We start from the raw sequence: 17,242 nt of genomic DNA, 5'->3' as shown, positions 1-17,242 counted from the left end.
GGAAGACAGCCTGGGAGTTTCTTACAAAACTGAACATGGTCTTACCATATGCTCCCATGATCATGCTCCTTAGTAGTTACCCAAATGGGTTGAAGACTTACGTCCACCCAAATACCTGCCCACTAATGTTAATTAGTAGCTTTATTCATATATTACCCAACTTGGAAGCAGCCAAGATGTCCTTCAGTAAGTGAATGGATAAACTGTGGTATATCTAGAAAGTGGAATATCATTCAGTGATAAAAAGAAATGACATGAATCTTAAATGCATATTGCTAAGTGTAAAAAGCCAATCTGAAAAGACTACAAATTGTGTGATTTCAACTACCGTATTTCCCCGAAAATAAGACCTAGCTGGACCATCAGCTCTAATGTATCTTTTGGAGCAAAAATTAATATAAAAAATTAATATAAAACCCGGTCTTATTTTAACTGTAAGACCGGGTCTATAATATAATATAATGTAATATAATATAATATAATGTAATATGTAATATGTAATATAATTAATGTAACATAAGACTGGGTCTTATATTAATTTTTACTCGAAAAGATGCATTAGAGCTGATTGTCCGGCTATGTCTTATTTTCGGGGAAACATGGTATATGACATTTGGAAGAGGGAGGGTCAAATAGGTGGAACACGGGATTTTTAGTCCAGTGTTGTGTATGATTCTGTACTGTTGGCTGCATGTCATTATATATTTGTCCAACTCATAGAATGTACAACACAAAGAGAGGCCCCCTACTGTTAACTATGGACTTTAGTTAATATTGTAGTAACACTGTACATCAGTTTTAACAAATGTATCCCCCTAATGCAAGATGTTAATAGGGGAAGGGGTGTGTGTGTGTGTGTGTGTTGGGGAGAAAGGGAACATGGGATTCTACTTTCCACTCATTTTTTCTGTAAACCTAAAGCTGTTCTTTAGAAAATATCTATTAATTGAAAAAACAATACTTGATAAAATAGTGATACACTTGTACACACATGCCTGTACATATACATTCCACCTGCTGCATAAGGTACTCTTAGTAAGTAGAGCACAGCTAATATTTTTCTAAGTCCTGTTTTTAGAGAAATATACACCTATCTGATATACGGACAAAACATTTTATTTGATATTTGAGGGTCACCCCCCCCCCCCCGAGGCCGTTTATTGAGTATCTGATATTTGGCAGGTACTTTGAGGTATTTTTATAACCTGTCTCATTTAGTTTGAAGTAGATACTAGTCACCCCAGTGCGCAGGTGAGAAAGGTCTGGCTCAGCGAAGTGGACTGCCAGGCCGCTGGTAAGGCAGACCTCAGACGTAGTGCGGCTTGGATTCCAGAGCACCGCAGTCAAGTGAGGACCGCAGGAGAGGGAGTCGTAATCTTTCTGCTGTGAAGGGTCTTGCTTTCAGTTTGTGACAAACCAACATCTGTGAAGAGCAGTAAAGCAAAGTGCAATAAAACGAGGTATGCCTGTGACTCCAAAGCCTGTGTGCTGCTGTACGGCCTTCATAATTACATAGACATAGTTTTTGAAATAGCTAATGTTTATATCCTAACGTAACTGTAAGTGCCTTTAGAGCAAAAACATTATTGAAAGAGATTGTCTAGGTTTGAATCTCGGCTCTACTGTGTACTTTTGCTTTGATTTTAATTAGGTTATGTTATATATTAACCTCTTTATGTTCTAGTTTCCTTGATGTGTTACATGTAGACAGTAATTGAGATTGTTGTGGGGATTAAATGAGGTAATGTATGAAAAGCTCTTAGAACAGTGTCTGGTACAGAATGAGTTTCCTGAATATTACCTATTAATAGTGGAAATTTTCTCATTTTATAGATAAAGGAAACTGAGACTCAAGGAAATTAAGTGATTTTTTGAGTTATATAATTTTTAAGGTCACATAGCTACTACATGGCAAAGTCGAGTTTTTTTATTTCAACGCCAGACTTTCATCCACTAAGTTAACCATTTTTTAAAAGAGAAACTCTTTAAAACGTGTTGCACTTTCTCCCTATCTGCTTACAGTTTACCATATATAATTTAACTTTTTTTCTCAATCATATTGATACAGTAAGGAAAAAGCATTGGGCTATAATTTATCTTGTTTCCCCGAAAATAAGACCTAGCTGGACCATCAGCTCTAGTGCATCTTTTGGAGCAAATATTAATATAAGACTCAGTATTATATTATAGCTGGTATTATAATTATATTGTATTATATTATAAGACTCCGGGTTAATATTAAATTTTGCTCTAAAAGAGACGCATTAGAGCTGGTGGTCACGCTAGGTTTTATTTTCGGGGAAACACGGTAGGTTCTGGACTAGGCCTTGTCCCTGCTTAGTTGTGTGACCTTAATGTTTCTGATTGTAGTTCGTTTGTTAACTGAGGGGTGGGTAGAATTGGGTCGGATGATTTTAAAGTTCCTTTTGCCGTGCCATCAGAATAGGATTCTGAGAGTCACTGCTTTTATCATGAATTAGTGCACTGTGCTGTGTGTAATACCCTGATGTCCCCACAGCTGTAGGCTGGTTACGTCCACTCTGTGCTAGAGACTGAGGAGCGGTGCTGCTCCTTCCGTTTTGGTCATCCACGGTGTCGCCACTACGTCAGCTTTTTCTTAGCATTCTTCCTGCTGTTTCTGCTTCCAGTCTACTTTCTTAATATGGTTGATTTATTGCCTTTATCTTTTTACAAAGTAAAGCTTGTGGACTTTCTTTTGAGTTCTCAACTGAACACATAGCAATCTTTTTTGGCTGTTGGATTCACAACTAAGTACTGAATGGTTGAGTCCCCTAGAATGGCGTAGGGTTGGTAATGGAAAATGCCGAACTCTAAATTATGTAGTATGATCTTTCTACAGAAGGTATAATTTTAGTGACAAGAGGATCTTTGAGATGTCTCTTACCTTGGGGTCATGGTTTAGTTTGTTTCTTTGTTGTATAAAAGGACCCTTTGAGTTGTAGATGTGTGCATGCATTCCCTCTTTATCTTGATGTGATATTTGTGTGTAATAAAGTAATTACATTTATTAGTTTAGTTACATAATCTTTTCTTTTGCTTGTTTTAGTCAAGCTTTACTAGCTTATTTCAGGTGGATTTTGTAAACCAGAGTCAGAGAAGTTGGTTACAGGATATGAATAGTTTTGCATGTAGGTCACAGCTGTGTATCATTTGACTATAATCGTGGGTCTGTTTTTTCATTTGCAGTATTGGGGAGAGTTAAATATCATACCTGTAACTTTCCTGGTCCCAAAAATTCAAAAAGGATTTTTCCTTTAAGAGAGTAACTGGACTGTATGTGGAAACTTACAGACAAAAGCATAAGGGGGTTTCCTTATTTAAAGGAAATTTAATGTAAAGAAAAGGTATTGCAAAGGAGAGGAAGCTGTTTCTTTGTGTGTTTATGTACTCTATGGTATGTAAATTACTCCTGACATGTACAGTTAAAGCATGTGTTCTAGTTTGATAGTCACTTCCTAGTTTTTTGGGTTTTTAATTTTATTTTTTACAGCTGGGCTTATATAAGGATTTCATCAATGATCAGAAGAGTTTACTTTTACCCTATCTGGAATAAAATGTCATAAAGGTGGTGGAACAAAATGATATGAGGCCTTTGGGCAGAAATATACAGTGGGACCGTGGCCAGAGTCACCCATGGGTAATAAGTTCAGATCTCGTGAATATTCAGGAATCCCAAAGAACAGTGTGTAATAGGTTGAGGGGGGGGAGCAGGGTCTCTCAGGAGTTAGGGGAACAAAGACAAAAAAGCACTCTGAATTTTAGGCCTAAAAATGATGAAAGGAAAAACATTGTGCCAACATGTGCTGTATGTGTGATGGTAATATCATGGTTCCAGTCAATAGTGGTGGTATATCTCCAGGTGTCTTATCTACTTTTTGGATAGGTCTGACTAATGCAAATTTCCAAGAGAAGAATCTCAAGGTTAATTGCAACATTATTGCCAAAAATAGTATTACTTTTTCAGGTGGTACTTCTTTACTGAATGTGTGTTCATGTATTTATCATTGAGAGTGAGTCACCCAGCTGCCACATTGTGGCTACCAGGAGGGTTACTTTTCTGGCCATGTCACTTAGGCTCTGTCTTGAACCCAGGCCTTCAAAGGGTATGTTAGCCTTTTGTTTGAACTGAGGTAGTTTTCCTCTATAAAAATTGTTTCTTTTTAGTCGACAATATGTTTATAGGCTCCACACTCAGATGCAAAACTGATTGTAAATAAGCATTTTTGAAAAGTTTTTCTTTTTCTCTTGCAGGTGTAACCCAGAGAACCGTCTTCAAACATCTTTGCAGAATTGACTCTGAGCTGTCAGGGGACTCAGGCTTATGAGGAGGTACTGTCACACAAAACAGTGTCTAGTGAAGACGACAAGAAAGAGGGGAAAGGATCGGAAAAAGAAGCTAAAACACTATAGAAAACCATGGTAAGTTATTATTTATGTTTTTAAATTAAATTACAAAAGATTCCAGTAGTTTAAAATTGGAAGTGTTAACAGTGAGATCAAGTGTAAAACAATGGTGCAAATTTTTGGCACTAGTGTATCAGGTAAAGACGGCACTCTATTTAGGAAGAGCAAATGAGTTCAGATTTATTATGAGCTCTTTAAACCACAAGATGAAGCCCCATGAGCCTGCAGGGCATAAATTATTAAATACAAAGGAGAGAATGCTCATAAATAATATTTTCTAATAAAATTGGCATTAGCAAACTGATACAAATGGCTAAGGTGACCTTGAATTTGAGATTATGTAATTTTCTTTAGTCTTCTATTTGAAGTTCAGCCTTTTTCCTGTGGAAATTAAAAATTCTGAACCAGTCCTTTAACTAGTGATATGAATGGTGGAGTTTATAAAATGTGTATTTAACTCAAAGAGCCACCTTTCCCAAATGCTTTTAAAATAATAGGGTCAAGTGGTGAGTGTATTGGGGGCACTGAACTGAATATCAAGGAAACCTTGCTTTTTTGTGGAAAATTCATATTTTTGAATTTGAGATGTTAGATGAGGTTGTAACCTCTGGTGCCTGGTTTTTAATTGGTAAAATGTGCTGAATTTTTTTTTCTCTCAGTATTTTGGTTCTGGAGGATGTTGTGTGAATTTTTTCCCCTTAGTATAAGTGAGAAAAGGCTTTAAAAATGTGTTATAAGTGGGAGAAAAAGAACAAAAATGTTAATCATCATTATGTTTGAAATATGTTATTTAGTAAGTATTTCTTTCAGTGTTTGATTTTTAAAACTTTTTTCTAGGCGTCATAAAAGCTTAGTTGACTTGCTCTTTCTGGATGGTGGGGAAAAATATTAACTTGGGATTTTCTCTGTCATTTAGCTTTGTGGTGAGATGTAAAAAATGGCACTGATTTAGGGTTCCTCCCATGTGAATTATTTTTCATGTGAAATAATTAAAATTATTCAGCTCATTTATTATAGTCTCAATATTTTACAATTTAAAGAAATGCTTTATATATATTATTAGTCATAGTTGATGAAAATTCCTTTCCTATTCCTAGGTTATTTATTTTAAATTTAACTTAGATTTTCTGGTCTAGAAATTTTGTATTTTTATATAATTTAATTGGTTGATAGGTGTTTTCCAATTTCTCCTTTTCTTAAATCTCAGATTTGAATGAGAATTTTGTTTCTGCATAGTTCTTCCAATATGATTTTTTAATACTTAAAAAATATCTATTTGGAGCTTACTTGGATAAAGAAGATTGCTCTTAAGTTTTTTTTTGTAATACCATTCATTCAGTTTTTCCTTTCACTGTTGTTTTATGATGCTTGTCCTGTGACATACAGTTGATTCTTGGATTTAACATTCTTGGATTTAACATTGGAAGTCTGTGTTTGTGAGAGAAGCACCAAAGGTTTGTGTTATGTAGCAATATTTAATTTAGCTACAGTGAGGCCAGTGTGTAAGACTAATTTAGCTAAGTAATTTAGTAACTTACATAAAACTAAATGACAGAGACAATCCCAAGCTAACATTTTTCCCTACCAGCCAGAACGGAAATGTTAGCAGAATTTCTTCTCTAAAGAGCAAGCCACCTAAATTATAATCTCTAGAACAACCTAGCATCTCTAATTCGTTATGTGGCTCTTCCGTTTTCCTGTTACTTATTTTGGGATATATGAGTAAATCTCATGAAGTGATTTAAAAGTTTCTTTATGGCAAAAGACTCATGGAAAACTCCTGGTGGACTTTGAGCAAGAAAGGAATCTAGACAGAGATGACTTTTCCTAGAACAGAGAAAGCTTTGTGATTGCTTTGAGTCCTTTTATAATATAATAATTCAGAGTTTCAAAGGATTGCTTACCTTTTTAGTTATAGTTTGCTTCATTTTATAGGAAACAATGATGCTCTGGTATTAATTTACTAGTGTTCAAATTAATATGATTTGTAAAATACTGATATTCAACCAAAACACTGAATGAATTGTGAATATTTTATTTTGTGGTAAAGACTTTACAACAAATATTTGCCATCTACTAGGACACAATTTCAAGTAAGTAAAGACACTATAGCCACCCTTTAAATGGAATACTTTTGGCTTCATGGAAACTCACCAAGTTATCCTTGTTTGTTTTGCTGTGTACTGGTACACGGGTCTTCACGGTGTTTGTAAATTTGGAAATATTCAAAGGTTGTTGACATGTGACTTACGAATGTGAAGGAACTACTCTGTTACATTTTCATGAAATTCATTCTATTTCTAGGCTCTAATCTGCTTCACTGATTTCTGGGCCAGCATTTCATTTTAATTATTGCTTTTTAAATTTTTGATATATTTTTTAGCATAATGGTACCACATATGCATCTTTGTAAATATTTCTTGATACTTTCATTGATTCCTCCTGCCCCCATGAGCTTTAAAATTACTTTTATTGAATATTAAGTAAATCTATCCTGAGGGGATTTTGATTGAGAATGTAATACATTTGTAAATTAGTTTGGGAAGGTGATTCTTTTGCGATGTGTATTTTTCCTGTTCTGGAATTTGGAATGTTTCCTACTAATCTATTTTAAAAATTAAAGCCTCGCACCGAAGTTTTGAATGCCAAATAGTAAACAGTATTCTGATGTGTCCACAGTTTTTCTAGTGTTCACATATAATGTTGTATTTTGTATTATTACTGTGTTATGAAATCTCAGTTTTTCAAGGTGCAGAAATCTCCAGCAGTTTGTAAAGGAGAGACTGGGTATCATGAGTAGCCATCATGCATTTCTCGAAGCTAGGAAGTATCTGTTTCTCACAGATGCTGTGTGATATTTTAGAAGTGGTATTCAAAACACACAGATTCAGCTAACAGGTAGCATATACGTAATATTGAGTGTGACCTGGGTGAACCTTACCAAAAACATGAATGAAAGATCTCTAATTGTCTGGTTTGTTCAGTAGAATGGGATTTTACTTCTTATTCCTGAGCAATTTTTTACTGTCTCAATGTTAACTATTTCACAACAGTTTGACAATTAATGCTATGACTTAAATATATGTGTATGTCATCCTTTTCAGGTAGCATTTCTTTTACTGAAGCAATTGTTTTCTTTCTGTCTCTGACAGAGATCTATTAGATCTTTTGCCAATGATGATCGCCATGTTATGGTGAAGCATTCAACAATCTATCCATCTCCGGAGGAACTTGAAGCTGTTCAGAATATGGTGTCTACTGTTGAATGTGCTCTTAAACATGTCTCAGATTGGCTGGATGAAACAAATAAAGGCACAAAAACAGAGGGTGAGACAGAAGTGAAGAAGGACGAAGCCATAGACACCTACTCCAAGTGAGTGTGGCCTGACCTTCGTGGCGCTTTATGATGCTCCCGGAAAAGCTCAGGGTTCCATCCCACTGGCTTATGTCTGGTGTACAGTCTTCTGTGGGTTTTCTCATTTACATGATTGTAAATAAGGAAGTTTTCTGAGTTAAATTTGAAAAGAATAATGGTTAGAAAAAGATGGACCTGTGCAGGATGCCTTTTGAGAGCGCACCAAGCCTTTTGAAATCTTCTCTTTTGGAGGTTATGATGTGCCATCTTTTTCATGTGTTGGTTCAGCCTCCTAAATTTGGAAATAAATAGCAGTGTTTTTGGTTTCTGGAGTAATCATAAAATGTCATTTTTTGTCACGTATTTTAAAACCCTGGTGTAGAAGAAAGAGTGCCAGAAAATGTGTTCTAAAGGTACTTTTGACTGTTACCTACCTTGTTGATCCCCAGGACCCAGCACACTGTCTGTCTTTCAGATAGTAAATGCTCATTGGATATTTGTGGGATGAAAGGAGGCCTAATGGGAACCAGACTCTTGAGCAGTGACAGCACAGTAGTCTCAGGGCTGCAGCCGTAGGAAGAAACGCGTGAGATGAAGCTGGTGATACGTGGAGTCCGCCCATGAAACTTGTTATGCCACGCTAAGCTTCGCGTTACTGTTTTGAGCAGTGTCACTGTGATTGGAACTAAGTGTATGATTTACTTTGAAAGATGAAGCTCATTTAGACTGTACTGTGTTAATAGGACTAAGAACATTGTTTTGGCTAAAACTTGTAAATTGAGAATAGAGGTTACAGAATTTTTTTCCAGCTTTAATTCTGAATCAATGTGATAAGTGGATAATAGAGGGAAAGTATTGATAAATTGATTCCTTCACAGAAAGATAGTGTAGCCTTTTCATTTTCAGATGAAAGATAATCAGTATCAGTTTCCAGTTGAAGAACATAATTGCTTGACTTTGTTAACTGTTTGTAGGCATTATATACATTTTATCTCATTATAGTCTTGTCAGCTTCAAGGTTCTTGGCAGTAATTCAGTTTTTCTTGCATATGTTGGGTTTAAAAAAGAATATTGTCAAATTTGGGGGTTCATGTTAACTACTAATACCCAATAATCAGTATACCCCAGTCCCTGTGCAAGTAAATAGTCATACACTCCATTTTTAAATTGTACTTTGGAGTGTGTTTATGCCCTTTTAAACTTTTTTTTTAACATAAAATTGTCCATTTTTATCATTTTTAAGTGGAGTTTGTTTTTTCAGTGGAGTTCAGGCCTTTTTAATAACAGCTTCTGTTGTTCTTAAGGCTGGGCAGACTTTGAAAAGTACTCCACTAGACTTTTGCTTAACTGGACCAGGTCACTGTGTTTTAAAGGCTTTTAAAAGATAATGTGCCCCATACGTTTGTTTTGACTTTTAATTATAGCTCTGTGTGGATGCTCTTGACTGTGCTTGTGCAGTCTTTCCATTTTGTGGAATAGTCACAGGCTTCCCCTGGGGCAGAACTCAAGTTGTGCAGGATGATTGTGTCTTTATTCGTATAAACCAGGCACATCTTCCAAGAACAAAGCTGTGTTTGATAATACACGTGCATTCACTCCTGATGCTTGCTGAGTACCACAGAGGGCACAGAGGTAGGTGAGGACTAGCCGATACTGGTTAAGTACCCTCGGTTGCCAGGCGCTGGTAGGCGGCCTTTACCTGTGTGCTCTTATTTTACCTTTTAACAAATGGACTCAAAAGTCACATCACACAAGGTCCCACCACTTGTAATATCAGGAATATTAGGACTCAGTTGTTAATTTTAAGTATTTCCCTATATTTGGGTCGCTTGCTTTACAGTACTTCCCATGTTCAAATTCATTATTCAAATTCAGGAGTGAATTAGGACTTAGTTTCTCTGCTCAGTCATGCTGTCTTCTATGTGATAAGAGCAAATATATATCACAATTATGACATAGAATTTAATAAGCGAGCTAATAGTGGCTCGTTTGTAATAGCTACCACTTAGTGCCCATTACTGTACCAGATTCTTATTCTCATTATTGTACAATAAACCTCCTAGTCTCTGTTATTATTATCTCCCTCCTCTGCCACCATTTTACTTATGAAATTTCCACTGCTTCAAATTTGCTTATGAAAAAAAAGTGACTCAGAATCATTAACTAACTTGTTTAAGGTCACTGAAGGAGTGTGTGTGATGGGGCCAGGATTCACGTTCCAGTCTGTCGAACTCTAGATCCAGTTTTCTGAGCGTCTTCACTTCAATTTCCACAACTGAAATGTGAAAGTACTGAGCAGGGAGAGATTATATGGTGGTTTCTGGGGATGAGAAAAATCTTTATGAAGGAGGCAGCATTTGTGGTAGGTTTAGAGGGTGTGTAGGGTTTGGCAGGCAGTGAAAAACGGAAGAAAAAAATAAATTCAGCAAAGATCTAGGTGTGAGAAAGTACAGGGACTGCCGAAGGATTAATAGCTATTGTTTATTGAAATATTAATATATGCCAGGCTCTAGGCTAAATTACATTAAATTAAATGGTATTCTCAGTACCACTCTGAGATGAAGGTATTACTGTATTTTTACAAATGAGAATGGAGGTTCAAAAAGTCAAGTAATTTGTCCTATGTTACACAGTAAGTAGCAGAGCCAGAATTTGAACCAGGAAGTCATGCTGTCTCCTAAATCTCCTCTCAATATGCTAAGTGTTCAGTGGGACACCGGGAAAGGAATAGGCGGAGTGCCATCTATGCGGTGCTTTTGGAAGATCATTCTGGTTGCAGTGCACTGTATACAGTAGAGTGAAGATGGCAGAGGTTAGTCAGTAAGGCCGATGAAAGGGGGTTTTCGAGGTAGTTTAGGTGAGAGGTAATAAGGGACTGAAAAGAAACTAGTTTGAAGGCAATGGTTCGAGGGTGATTATGGAGGGGGAATTTATAAACTATTATTAATTTGGGAGAAAGAAAAGCTAAGAAGATGAATGCAGAAGAAGAAAAAAATCAAAGATGCCTATTTTTAAAATCAAGTAATTCCTGGCACTTGGGTCACTTGCTTTAAAATGCTTTTTATTTCTTTCTATACTTTTACTACCCTTATAGTTTTTCATTGGTTTACTTTTTACTGAATCTCTAAGGTATTCAGGCACTGAACCAGTGACTGGATTATTTTTAATTCACTGTCTTGTTTCCACTACCACAATTTGTTTCTCTCCCTTCTCCTTTTTATAGTTCATTCTCCACTCCACTGACTTTTGCCCAACTCTGCTGATTCTTTGCCTCCAGCTAGAATGACCTTTTTTTCCTAACTAACCAAATTGAGACCCTGTGGAAGTCAGACTTTCAAGTTGCTTTACTGGACCTCTCATTTTGACCTCTCCCTCTCCTGAACTGGGATGCAACCGTAATAATATAAAGAACCTGACTGAGTGTTGTGGTCAAACCAACTGGAGTTTGAATTCAGGCTTTTCCATTTTACTCTCTCTGTGAACTTAAAAAATCAATTAGCTTTTCTGAGATTCACATTTCTTGTCTTTCAAATGCAGGCTTGTGAGGTTTAAATGAGAATTGTGGCATGCAGTTTGTTCTCTGATGTTACTTTCTCTTCCCCTTTTAAGCAGGTTACTGTATTTTGTACTGAACTACTGTGTAAGCCTCGGGAGCAGGGGAGATTGGATGTTCTTTAGTATGTTTTCCATGCTCTCAACACTTGCTTACTTGTTGAATGCCTGCTCAGCTGTTACATTGTCACTTGGGATTAAGGAAAATAAAGTAATAAGAAACTTTCAGTATTAAAATCGGGGATAGATGTAACATTATTCTTAGCACACTCATGATTTGATGTTGAGTGTTCTTTTAGCCACACTAGATTTGAAATGCATATACTGGCAGATTATCTTTGGTCTGTTCCTTCTTTCCTCAGCTCTTTGCTTTTATCACATTATTCTGCTTTCCCTATAAAGTTTTGTGGATTCCTAGAATTATGATATAGCTAAGGCTCATCTAGCTGATCGCCATTTGACAGTTAGTTATGGATGCTGAACCAGAGGCACCACTAGGGGTAGAGTCCAGGGCTTTTACATATCTACCCTGATGCTTTTTCTCAGTATACTGTGGTGCTCGTGTTTCTCACAAATTCTTTAATTACCAATAAAAAGATAATAAATAGGAAGAGTTTTTTTCTTTAAATTTGAAAAAGTGTTTAAGGGGATACAGTATTTTGGGATTTTCCTGAGCAATATAGATGTAATGAAAAATTAAAAGATCTGCAGTCTGAAATACGATCCTTATTGATTCCTTAGGGCAGGTAGATACTTTATGAACCTTAAATCAGAGACTTAATTTTGTGGAATTTTGGATATCTGGATTTATATACTCCCTTATCAATGAACATGGATATCCAGGAAGCCGAGTAACAAGTAAGTGTTAGTTTGGGAAATAGGTTGTAAAAGTAATCATTCAGACTTTTACTTTTAGGGATCAAGGTGGTCGGACATTGTGCGGTGTAATGAGGATTGGCCTCGTGGCAAAAGGCTTGCTGATTAAAGATGATATGGACTTGGAGCTGGTTTTAATGTGCAAAGACAAACCCACAGAGACCCTGTTAAACACAGTCAAAGATAATCTTCCTATTCAGATTCAGGTGAGTACAGTTTAATTGCACCTCTGGGAGAATTTGTAAAAAGGTGAAAATAGGTAGTTGACGAATTCAGTAACAACAAGTTGGTAATAATAAAGGATAGGTACAGACAAAAGGAATACCGCTATTCTCGGTCACTGACTCATCTATCACATTTAAAGCAAACTTCTTGTGATTAGTACTCAGGATACATTTACTAAATTAAGATGGCTGTTCAGGTACAGTCTTAAAGTTTTCAGGTATATCTTGCTAAGAGTCTTTATGTTTTTCAGACTAGGTCTCTAAGAATTATAAAACTCTTAGAAGGGTTGGTATAATGCAGAAAAGAATTCAGAGATCAAAAAGAGCCTATACAACTGGAGACTTTCATAGATGATAACTTTTAAAATTGAAGACTCAGTTAATTTAACAGTCACCCGTTCATTTTGTTAATGGAAAGTCACTATTAATTCCTTGTTTCCAAATCTTTCTCACATTGGGATGCATTTAGAAAAATGTAATGCTAGCATGCTTCCTGGAAGATGTTGCTGAAGGCTGAAGGCAGCCGGTTGGTCTAGGGCTGTGACCGCCCTGTGACCTGCTCTGCCAGCCTGCTTTGAGGGCCAGTGGCAGCACCAACTGGGGAGCCATGATCTTGATCATCTTTCAGTGTCACATGTGTTACCTGTGGTGTGATTAGATCATAGCCTTTCGATAATTTTGTATCAGTGAGTCTTTACATCCAAGTCACACAAGTAGATATCAGTTCTGCAAGGTTCAAACCTTGAGTTGTTGAATGTGATCTTTTCTTTTGTTGGTTTCTTTTATTTTGTATCAGTGAGTCTTTACATCCAAGTCACACAAGTAGATATCAGTTCTGCAAGGTTCAAACCTTGAGTTGTTGAATGTGATCTTTTCTTTTGTTGGTTTCTTTTATTTATTTTTCTTCTGAAAAGGCTCTTTTACCCCCAAGTAATAGGAATTAAAAATTTTTTTAAATTAGCTTTGTTAGTGGATCATTTTCTTTCATATTCATTGATCTTCCAAACTATTTTCCTGATTATTTTATCTAGCTTTCTTGGCAGTCAGAGTTTGTGTTACTTGTTGACACATATTAATTTTTGGAGCACCTGTTTATCAATCTGCCTTAGATCTTAAGATAAGGTTTTTTATTTTTTAGGTTTCATTTATTTATTTTTAAAAAATTTTTATTGGGGAATATTGGGGAACAGCTGTCCTTCAATCTAGTTGTGGAGGGCACAGCTCAGCTCCAAGTCCAGTAGCCATTTTCAGTCTTTAGTTGCAGGGGGCACAGCCCACCATCCCATGCGGGAATGGAACTGGCATGGCAACCTTGTTGTTGAGAGCTCGCTCTCTAACCAACAGCCATCTGCCGGCCCCTCCAGAAGCTCAGCGGAAGCTCAGTGGCTGCTCGTGATCTTCAATCTAGTTGTAGAGGGCACAGCTCACTGGCCCATGTGGGAATCGAACCGGCAACCCTCTTGTTCAGAGCTTGCGCTCTAACCAACTGAGCCATCTGACTGCCCTAAGATAAGATTTTTTAAGTGACTGAACTTAAAAATTTTTAAGTGACTGAATTCTAGTTCCATTTTCAATTCTGATGAAGAAATGTTTCTGGTTATTCATAGGGTTAAATTTATGTATTTAAAGTTTTTAAAAAATCCTTTTGTGATCATTTGGAGAGAGAAAGTGGTAAGCAATATGGAGGACAATACAGCGTTAAGAAACAAAGCTCAGTAATGGTTTTCTGCCTAACTGTACTTTTTGTTATTAGAATGTTAATAAAATTCCTCATTTCCATTATTTTATATATTGCTTTAAAATTTAATCTGCACTTTTGCTTTTATTATAGTGAACATTGTTACTCTTAAATCTATAATAAAGTAGTAATCAAGCAGTTGGACATCTAAGCAGCTTTTTCAACCATCTCACCCCTCTTTCTACTCCCTTTAGTAAGTCATGGTTCTTATGAGAGTGATGATATTCCTCATGTGTCAGGGCGAGAGCCGGTGCCATAATAAATTGAAGTTCTTATTCTGAAAGTCTATCATGTTTCTATGGTATTAAAGATACAGGAGATTGGGCCAACCTTCAGTCTGCATTAATAGAGCTTTCTCTGTGCAGGTCACAATTCTGAATTCTGCAGTTTTTCTCTCCTGAGTGAAGGTCTATTTCTGGGCACCACAGTTTTAAAATGGTCTTGTCTAGCTAACAAGTATTCAAGGGAGGGACACAGGAGAGAGTGCAGGCTGTGTAACCATTTCAAATTTAAGGAGGCTGGTTTTAGGTTAGAGAAGACTAAAGATACAGATATCTTTAGGTCTTTGAAGGGCTTTCTTGGAGAAGGAAAGGCGGCCTGAACTCATATGACCAATAATGGAAATTATGAGAAATGTGTTTCAAGTTAATGTAGCCCATAGAGTTATCCAACAGTGAAATCAGCTGCTTTGTGTGATGGTTAGATCCGTTACTGTAGGTATTTGGGTAAAGCTACCCAAATAAAATGGAGATGTAATTGTACACCCATTTCAGATTAAATTGTATACTGGTACTCACACATATGCCCACTTATATACGTACAAGTACACACATTAGCATTGTTACTAATAATATTTCAGAAAATCATTTTAAGGGTGATTCCTACCTTTGTTCCCTGCTTCCCCTTGTTTACTTGGTGTTTTTGTGGAAAACCAATCTCTGATATATGATCTTATTTTCTTATGAGTTAAAAATCTTTTTTTCTGAGCATTTGCCATATCAAAACTTGCAGTTATCTAAGTACCTTAATGGAGATTTGTTTCATACTTTTTCCCTACATATTCTTTTCTACGGCAATTTTAGAACTTCCTTGAACAAGAGAGGAGAAGGATGACCAAAACCCGAAATCACTTGTTATTAGTTTAGTCCCAAACTCATACCACACGTTTATTACTTTAGATGTGTCTCGGTGATCTGCATGCATAATTGAACATTTTAGTCTGACTCCTATTCTGATGGACATCTTGAATGCTCTGATAGTGGCAGAATGAATGTGAGCAGACTGCTGCTGCTTCTCTATATTCTAGTTCTGTCTTTTCCAGTCATGGTGTGGCCTTGCCCTTCCTTGGCTTCCTCTGTTCAAAATCAGATAATGAATTTTATTCCTCTGTTCAAAATCAGATAATGAATTAATTGAAATGTTTAATGATAAAATGTTATTTTTCTGTAAATGGCCCTTAGTTCCTTTAAGGCCCACTGATGAACAGAGACCCCGTATGTTTCCATGCGGCTGTTTATGTCAGGTAGGAGGTACTAAATCTCACCACCAAGAAAGGCCCTGGGTAACTTACTAAACTATATAGCTAATGCATAATAATATATTAAATATAACTTATAAGATTCTAATTGGTGACTGTTTTGAGGATGGCCCTTAAGTTAGGTGTATGGCTGTATGTTGAAAGAAGCAATGTCTGTTTCCTTTTGGGTGTCAGATGACTTTGTCCCACAATGTTAGGTCTCATGGAGTGATCTCTGAGACCTATCGTTAGAGAAGGGAGGTTGTTTATACTAATATTTTTGCTGCTGACTATGCAGAGATTCTTTTTATTCATTCTTACTTAATTCTCTTTAAAAATTATATAATCTTATGTAAAAATCTACATAGTCTTAAATATGTAAGTCAGAGTAAGAGTTCCTTTTTAGGCTGTCCTATCAAAAAGGCATTGGTTTAGAGAGCATTCGTAGCGATTTATTTTTCTATAATAATTCTCTGTAATAATGTAAAGAACAGTAATTTACCCTTTATCACTTAATGATTCTGTTGGTATTTTACTTTCAAGTATTAGGAAGAATGAATTTAAATACTGTTAATAATTGTATATAGATAGTTGACATTGTGGTTGCTTTTTAAGGGATGGAGAAAGAGGATTTGCTGATAAGTTGGGAGGAGAGAAAAATGTTATCCCTAAAGTAAAGAACTACTCTCTTGGCACAGTATTACTAGTAGTTGATGACATGTGGAAACTAATGGACGATCATACAGTTTTTTGAGATTTTAATCTAATTTGGTGTTTTTAAAATCTTGATGACTTTCAGAAACTCACAGAAGAGAAATATCAAGTGGAACAATGTGTAGATGAGGCATCTATTATAATTCGGAATACAAAAGAGCCCACGCTAACTTTGAAGGTGATACTTACTTCCCCTCTAATTAGGGACGAATTGGAGAAGAAGGATGGAGGTACACACACATAAATATATATATATATATATACACATATATGTTTGTTTGTTATATTCATAAAGGACCTCTCTTGAATGCTATGTTAACTATGCTTTATGGATTTGTTTTATGCCACTCACAGTATTTTAAATAGCTTTGTTTCTACATAAATTACTATATTTTGCAAAAATGTATACATTTGAAATATAAAATATGTTAATTCAAAAACCTGTGCTTATAATATTGGTCATAACTGATTTTTAGACTATTTTGGTGTTCTGTTTTACTTTGTCTAGTATTGCATTGTTATCGGTATCATTCAACCTATTCTGTGTAGTTTGGTGTTAGGTCTGATTTGAGGATTAAACATGGTCCAAAACAGTATTGTTTTCAAATTTACTCAATTGTTTCAAATTTTTCATTTGTACATTGCTCTTGACTGCTAATAACTATATAACCTTATAAGATTTATACTTTACCTAATTGCCCACGTGTTAATGTTTTATAATGTAAGAGATAAAAACTGGGGAATTGATTTTTTGAAAAATAAATAATCTTAAGTAAATTTTTTTCTAGGAGGTTTGTGATCCTGTTAACATTTTGAATATGGTATATATGGGAATCATGCCT

At 35.9% G+C, this 17,242-nt stretch overlaps 1 protein-coding gene across 5 annotated transcripts in view; it reads left to right on the top strand.

Moving 5' to 3' along the window:
- Positions 1 to 17,242, top strand: part of STRBP (spermatid perinuclear RNA binding protein) — a 123,248-nt gene that overhangs the window by 56,013 nt on the left and 49,993 nt on the right. For all 5 annotated transcript variants that reach the window (XM_019728515.2, XM_019728513.2, XM_019728516.2 and 2 more), the window contains exons 2-5: positions 4,273 to 4,440; positions 7,578 to 7,798; positions 12,249 to 12,414; positions 16,486 to 16,630. In XM_019728515.2, coding sequence (XP_019584074.1) covers positions 4,438 to 4,440; positions 7,578 to 7,798; positions 12,249 to 12,414; positions 16,486 to 16,630 — 535 coding nt within the window. In that variant the 5' untranslated portion in view covers positions 4,273 to 4,437. The remainder of the gene's footprint in view (positions 1 to 4,272; positions 4,441 to 7,577; positions 7,799 to 12,248; positions 12,415 to 16,485; positions 16,631 to 17,242) is intronic.

Source organism: Rhinolophus sinicus, linkage group LG04 (assembly GCF_036562045.2).
Source record: "Rhinolophus sinicus isolate RSC01 linkage group LG04, ASM3656204v1, whole genome shotgun sequence".
Lineage (NCBI taxonomy): Eukaryota > Metazoa > Chordata > Mammalia > Chiroptera > Rhinolophidae > Rhinolophus > Rhinolophus sinicus.
The sequence above is the reverse complement of the archived record's forward strand: the minus strand, read 5'-3'. Positions and strand labels throughout refer to the sequence as shown.